The 7,428-nt window shown below is 39.4% G+C and overlaps 1 protein-coding gene across 1 annotated transcript; it reads right to left on the bottom strand.

Moving 5' to 3' along the window:
* Positions 1-1,733: 1,733 nt before the first annotated feature.
* LOC116624437 (interferon alpha-2-like) lies at positions 1,734-6,733 on the bottom strand. The gene is made up of 2 exons (XM_032392344.1): positions 6,659-6,733; positions 1,734-2,309 (listed from the first exon to the last, which is right to left on the bottom strand). Exons 1-2 carry the CDS (start codon positions 6,731-6,733, stop codon positions 1,734-1,736), a joined length of 651 nt encoding a protein of 216 aa, XP_032248235.1.
* Positions 6,734-7,428: the final 695 nt, after the last annotated feature.

The following is a 7,428-nucleotide window of genomic DNA, read 5'->3' as shown; positions in this document are numbered from 1 at the left end:
TTAAATGGGATCATACAATTAGTGACTTTTGTGTCTGGCTTCTCACTTTGCATAATGTTTTCAAGGTTCATTCCCATTGCAACATGTATCAGTACTTCCTTCCTTTTTATGGCCAACCAGTATTCCATGGCATGAATACACAACAGTTTATCCATTCATCCATCAATGGGTTGTTTCCACTTTTTGCTATCATGTATAGTGCTGTTGAGAACATATGTGTACAAGTATTTACTTGAACATCCAGTTTCAATTCTTTTTGGTTTATACCTAGAAGTGAAATTACTAGACCATATGGTAATTTTATGTTTAACTTTTTTGAAGAACCACCAACTGTTTGCCACAGAACTTGAAACATTTTACATTCCCACCAACAATGTGTAGAGGTTCCAATGTCTCCACATTCACCAATACTTATTATTTCCCATTACTAGATTCTAACCATCTTAGTGAGTATGAAGGGGTATGTCATTGTGGTTTTGATGTGCATTTCCCTAATGACTAATGATACTGAACATCGTTTTATATTATTGTTGTCCCTTTGTGTATCTTCTTTGCAAAAAAATTCTATTCAATCCTTTGCCCCTTTTCATTTAGGTTTTTTGCCTTTTTATTATTGGGTTATAAGAGTTCTTTATATATTCTGCATACTGAACCCTTATTAGATATATGATTTGCAAATAGTTTCTTCTGTCCTGTAGATTGCCTTTTCACTTTCTTGATGGTGTCCTTCAGTGCACAAAAGTTATAATTTTGATGAAGTTCAATTTATCTAGTTTTTTCTTCTGTTACTTACGCTTTTAGTGTTTTACCTAAGAAATCATTGGCAAATCTAATGTCATTCAAGATTTATATCTGTTTTTCTCTAAGAGTTTTTTAGATTTAGCTTTTATATTTAGACCTTTGATCCATTTTGGATTTTTTTCTATGTGATATGAGCTTGGGATCCAAATTCCTTCTTTTGCAGTGTGAATATCCAGTTTTCCCAGCACCATTTTGTTGAAGATCCTGTTCTTTCCTCATTAAATAGTCGTAATACCCTTGTCAAAAATCAAGTGACAATAGATGTATAGGCTTATTTCTGGGTTCTCAATTCTATTCTATTGGTCAATGACTGGTATCCCATGGTTTTGATAGCTGTAGTTTGTAGTATTTTTTGAAATCAAGAATGTGAGCCTTCCAACTTTGCTCTTATTTTTCAAGATTGTTTTGGCAATTCGAAGTCACTTGCAATTCCATATGAATATTAGCATTGGCTTTTCCACTAGCCATGTTGGGCTATCCCTCTTTCCTTTTCATTCAGGAACCTTCCGCAGGTTTATTTTGTGAGATCAGGCTTTGGGTTAGGTTTTTATTCAAAAAGTGTGTGCTAGAAAATTGATTTTTAAAAATTGCTTTTATTTCCCGTATCTTAAAAATGAACAGTAGTCCCATACAAAACATAATGCTAAACACATGGTTTGTGAACAATAAATATTTAAAAAGTATGAACAGCACAAATATTTCAAATAATTTAAATAAATAAAAAGTACAAAAGATTTTAAGCTATTGCAGATGAATTGTGCATTTCTCTGTTCTAAACAACTTAAAACATTTAACATAACTTTATAATAATCCCCTACATCTGCTATTCTTTATTTTTCTTCTGGCATAAAGATAGAGATGATGATCGCACTTTGAGTCCTAGAAAGTAGCCATTTAGTTGACCAGATGAGTTTTCAGACTCAACATCTTTTTTATTTCCTGAGTTTAGCTGTGAGCTCATTGATGAAGAACAAGCACCTTCTGATTTCCACCCTGACAACCTCCCAGGCACAGTGGCTGTATACTTTCTTTTCAAGATAGAGACTGATTCCATGGAAGTATCTCTTCACAGCCAGTCTGGAGTTCTCACTTAACAGTTCCACGTTCTTTTCTTCCTCCAAACATGTCTCCAGATCATCCACCTGCTGATGAAGTCCAGCGAGGAATTTGTCCAGTAGGGTCTCATCCCAAGCCACAAGAGAGTCACTTTTGCTGAAAAGGTTGAAGATCTGCCGGAGCATCTCATGCATGACAAGTGTGGCTTCTGTCTTCTCAAACTTGTTCCCATCCACAAGCATCTGAGGAAAGCTGAAGTCAGTCCTATCCTTCAGACAAGACAGAATGGAGATTTTCTCCATTTGACTCAACAGTGTGAAGGTTTCTGGATTGCCATGGTTTGGATGCAGGGCGCAGTCCCGAGAGCAGGCAGGGCTGGAGCATAACATCACCAGGGCCAGCAGCACAGAGACTGAGAGGGCCGTTAGGCAGCTGGGGGGGATTCTGCAGGACTGCCTGAAGAGGAAGTCTCAGTAGGTTCTGAGAACTTTGGGTGATGAGTGCCTTTTAAATAGTGAATATAGAAACTTCCATTTTCTGGGTTTTTCCACTGTCACGCGTTCCTTTCCCTTTCTACTTTTTCTCTTTTTTTTTTTACAAAGTCAATTAAAAATGCACATTTATTAACATGAGCACCTAGATGGGGGACTCCAACCACGTGTGCCAATATAGTATTTACACAGCATTATAACATATTTTTTCATATTTTTCACACCTCCCAGGTTGTTCTTGGGAAGAAAAGCCTAGACAAAGTCAGAAAAGGGAGAAATACTTATGCAAGAAATGGTGGTCTTTCCAGGTCAGCAGGAAATATAAAAAACTTATAAAACAGGAGATTTAAGTTTTTCTTATTTTTTTCTTATTTACACCTTTCCCCCTTCTTTAAAAAGTGTCAGTTGTATATGTACTTCAAAGGTATCACTTGAGTTGGCTACTGAAGATATTGTTTGGAAAACAATTTTGCAGATATCATTTGTCAAAAATAAATTATGGTCTGCCAAGCACTTTGCTAGGTGCTGGTTTCCCTGAAAGATTCAAGATTGCGTATGTGTGATTCTCTTGGTTCTCTACCAAGTACAACCTCTCACAGTAAAAACTTTGCCTTAGTCATTGAATGGTAATCCAGATAATCTCATATCCTTAGGTATTCCACTGACAAGTGATATCCTACCTATCAGGGCTAATGGGGCTGCAATAGTATTCAAAGCTTACCTTGATACATCTTCATGGAAACTGTGACACGCAGATTATTTTAATATTAATGGCAGCAATCTTCAAATTACATGTAGGCTCTCAGCAAAGTGTTTTACAAACAGTATTTCATTTAAACTTCGTAACTTCCCTATGAGGTAATTACTCTAATTATATTTTGCAAATAAGGAAACCAAAATCTCAGAGAGGTTACTTAACTTGCTAAAAGCCACAATTTATTATATACGTGATACTTCACTGCTATACTGTTCTGCCTCCATATTACTTCATAATCTTTTTTTTTTTTTTTTTAATATTTTATTTATTTATTTGAGAGAGAGAATGAGATAGAGAGAGAGAGCACGAGAGGGGGGAGGGTCAGAGGGAGGAGCAGACTCCCTGCCGAGCAGGGAGCCCGATGCGGGACTCGATCCCGGGACTCCAGGATCATGACCTGAGCCGAAGGCAGTCGCCCAACCAACTGAGCCACCCAGGCGCCCTACTTCATAATCTTAAGCATTCTCCTTTGACTACATTCTGTTTGTTTGTAATTAAGTAATCAATTTAATTATTTGTTGAATATCTGATTGTCCTGATAAACTGTAAGCTCCCTGAGGGCAAGAATGTGTATCTTGAGTGTCTGTCATAGAGGAGGCACGCAGAGAGCTTTCTGTCCCATAGCAAGTACAAAAAGGACTACATTTTCCAAAAAGCGAGTAGGCCTAAAATTTGGGGACTGTGTCAGAAGATGACAGTCTTCTGAAAGCAGGGATAGTAAGAATAACTTCTATTCTGCAGTATTGTTTTCCAAACAATATCTTCAGTGAGTTTAAGACCACTCAAGTGATATCTATGTGAAATGGATCCTTTAACCTCCGGGATAATTTCTGAAAATATTTCAGATGGGAACATGGGGTTTCAAAGATCCAGTAGAGATCAACAAAACACATCATTTGGAAGACAGGACTGGAACTTGGCAAGTGAAAAGGGAGCTGTATCCTGTAAAGTCTCTGAAATAACCAAATGGTGCTTTTTAAAAAAGATTTATTTATTCATTTTAGAGGGAGACAGTACGAGCAGTGGGGAGGGGCAGAGGGAGAGGGAGAGAGAAACTCAAGCAGAATCTGCTCTGAGCAGGGACCCTGATGCGGGGCTAGATCCCACGACCAACCCGACCGGAAGATCATGACACGAGCCAAAACCAGGAGTTGGACACTTAACTGACTGCGTCCCCCAGGCACCCCCAAATGTTGCTTTTTGGTCACTAAGAGTGGCAACTGGAGGGTAAGAACTTGCTAAGTGTTAATCTAAGATAGGAAGAACATCATCAGAGGGGAAGGCCCAATCTAGTGGCTAGGCCAGTAGACTCTGGGGCCAGACATCGGGGGTTCATGTCATAGCTCCAGCCTCTGCATGGGTGTGTGACCTTGGGCTCCTCGTTTTTCTCCTCTGTCATACAGAAATGATAACCATATCTATTTCACTGGGTTGTTGTGAAGATAGGATGATGTCATGTACCTGTAACAATGCCTGGGCAAAATAAGCATTCAACATCTGTTAGCCGTGGCCACAACGGAGAAAGCGAACCCATCCGACTGTGCGAACTGGGTGGAAGTTTCCCTGAAGTGATCTGCTTCCCTTCCCTTCCCTTCCCTTCCCTTCCTTCTCAGCTCACTAATAAACATTTTTATTTCTAATCTCATCTCTTATGTGAACACGAGCATGTGTTTATGTGACAGGGAGCGCTCCATCCAAATGACTAACATCTATAAGCTTCCGGGTAATAGCTGACCTCACACACATTAATAAAATGGCCATCCCATCTATAACCCAGTCTCTTTTGAGTATGAGTTGGTATGACTAAGTCCTCAGAATATCATCTTCTCTGTGAAAAAAAAAGTAAACAGACAAATATCTAGATAGATGGGTTTTCTGATTCAGCAAAGCTGAAAACTAGCCCGCCCTTTAGGTAACAGCTTGCCTTAAAGGGCCAGCTGCCCTCCCTGGGGACTTGTCTCACACAGGCTGGTTTGAATCTGCCACTCTATAGAGCTCGTAATCCCTTGTGTAGTTTAAGTAACATTTCATCATTTGGACAGAGAAGATGCCACTTGTTTTCCTTTCATTTTCAGCATCTACTTTCCATTTGCCTTTTGTGCATTACGTTTTTATGATTGCTTCATTTTACTCTCTAGGAATGTGAAAAAGAGAGAGGCAAGTTCTGATGTCTTGAAAATCATACAGGAAATGTTATCTCTTCTTTTCTCTTACGTTTTCTCTTCCTTGTTTTGCAACAAACCTCAAAGTGGAAATAGAAAAGATTGTGGGGAGCCTTAGGACCACTTTTACAAAGAGAAAAGACAAATACAAAAGAAAAAACAATTTTATAATTATATAAAAATAGCAAAGAAAAGCAAGGGTGGTTTAACCATTACGTCGCCAGAGCTAAGACAATGGTCTGGGCTAACGCAAAGAGGCTGCCACAAAGCAGCAAACACACATTCTAACAACTTGAACACCCCTACGGTAGTAGAGGTTGCATTTTACTCTTCCTGTGGGCAGGATTACAGGTTTAATCATCTTGGTATAGCCTGAGCTCAGCGTAAGAATTGGCACATAGTAAATGTTCAGTAATTTTCTCAATTAAGCAGAGTAAATAAAACCAAATTTGACAAATTAAATGTTTTGCAGCAGAGAATAAGGTGAGATCCATGTGTATACAAATCAGGTTATCTTTCACACCTGATCAACACTTCCAAGAGAGCCATCTGGAAGGGGAATAAAGAAGATTTTATTTTTTTAAAGATTGTATTTATTTGAGAGAGAGAGAGAAGAAGAGAAGAGAGAGAGAGAGAGAGCATGAGTAGGGAGGAGGGGCAGAGGGAGAGGGAGAAGCAGACTCCCTGCTGAGCAGGGAGCCTGATGCAGGACTCGATCCCAGGACCCCAAGATCATGACCCGAGCCGAAGGCAGACACTTAACTGACTGAGCCACCCAGGCACCCAAACTAAAGAAGATTTTAAAAAAGAAGCCTAGCAAAGCTTCCTTAAAGGGTGTTCTTAACATGAGGAAAAAAGATCCAGATAGCTCTATCATTAGTTCCAAGTTGGTTTTTGTTAAGATGATAAGCATTCCATTGAATTAGGGCTTCTAATTTTTTAGTGAGTGAATTTTACTTCAATTGTAGGAATACAGAAAGAGTTGAAACTTACGACAATTTTCCAGATCTTTGATGAGAAAGTAAAACCCAAAATGGGGAAGGACAAAGTTCTGAGGGAAATTCAGAAAATGACAACTTTTCACTCAATACCTGAGAGACCCATAATCAGAAAGTTTTCAGAGAAGCTGGACAAAAGCTCACCATCTGGGGCGCCTGGATGGCTCAGTCGTTAAGTGTCTGCCTTCGGCTCAGGTCATGATCCCAGGGTCCTGGGATTGAGTCCCACATTGGGCTCCCTGCTCGGCAGGAAGCCTGCTTCTCCCTCTCCCACTCCCCCTGCTTGTGTTCCCTCTCTCACTGTGTCTTTCTCTGTCAAATAAATAAATAAAATCTTAAAAAAAAAAAAAAAAAAGCTCACCATCTCCACCAGAAGGACTTCTTGGAACTTACCGATGGCTTACCAAGTACTTCAGTACTTTCTTCACTGATGGCACTGGTGATGATTTCCCAACCCAAGATCTCCATTAGCTGTGACCTTTCTCAGAGCTTTAATAAAAACGCTGAGTTTTGACTTATTAAATTTAAGTTATTTCTCTTCTTTTTTTAATAGACCTTCTTCAAAATCCTAATTCTGTAAACTAAGTATAAAAATATGTGGTGAACTCCATTCGTTCATTTATTGGCCTTGGGGTTAGAGTCTTGAGTACGAGATGTGTAGTTTCACTGGAGTATGTTGGAGCAAAAGACCTAGCCATTGAAGAAGTAGTTATAATATAATTAGGTATTTACATTTGGGATCTGGGCTACACAGAAGTAAAAGATGCTATGGCAGTGAGTTTCATGGGTAGCTCATTTAGAGTACTTTCAGTTTTCCCCAGGGAAGTACTATGAAGTAGGAGACTGGAAAAATGAGTAAGGGTTTGTTAAGTATCACATGGAGGGCAAAATGTCCCGGGGGAAAAAGCAACTGCATAGGGAGGGGGTAGCCCTGTAGCAGGAAAGGGCCTGGTACATTGGAAAGAGTGAAAAAGACCAGAGGAGGTGCACTGTATCGACAGATGAAAAGTATGCCCTATAATGATGCTGGAGAAACGGAAAGAAGTTCAACAAATAGACTATCTTAAAGGCGTTAGACTTTATCTTAGGAGACAAGGGAAGTTACTTTAGGATTTAAAATAAGAGAGTAGCCTGACCAGAGCAGGTGCAGGGCAATTCATCAG

This window comes from Phoca vitulina, unplaced genomic scaffold (assembly GCF_004348235.1).
Source record: "Phoca vitulina isolate PV1807 unplaced genomic scaffold, GSC_HSeal_1.0 scaffold67, whole genome shotgun sequence".
Classification (NCBI taxonomy): Eukaryota; Metazoa; Chordata; class Mammalia; order Carnivora; family Phocidae; genus Phoca; species Phoca vitulina.
This window is presented reverse-complemented; position numbering and strand designations above follow the sequence as displayed.

What these genes read in the sequence shown, in the direction of transcription:
- LOC116624437 (XM_032392344.1), bottom strand. Translation starts at nt 6,733, where the DNA reads ATGGAGATCTTGGGTTGGGAAATCATCACCAGTGCCATCAGTGAAGAA. An exon ending in AAGTACTTGGTAAGCCATCG is followed by an intron (nt 2,310 to 6,658) that starts GTAAGTTCCAAG and finishes CTCTTCAGGCAG; the next exon opens with TCCTGCAGAATCCCCCCCAG.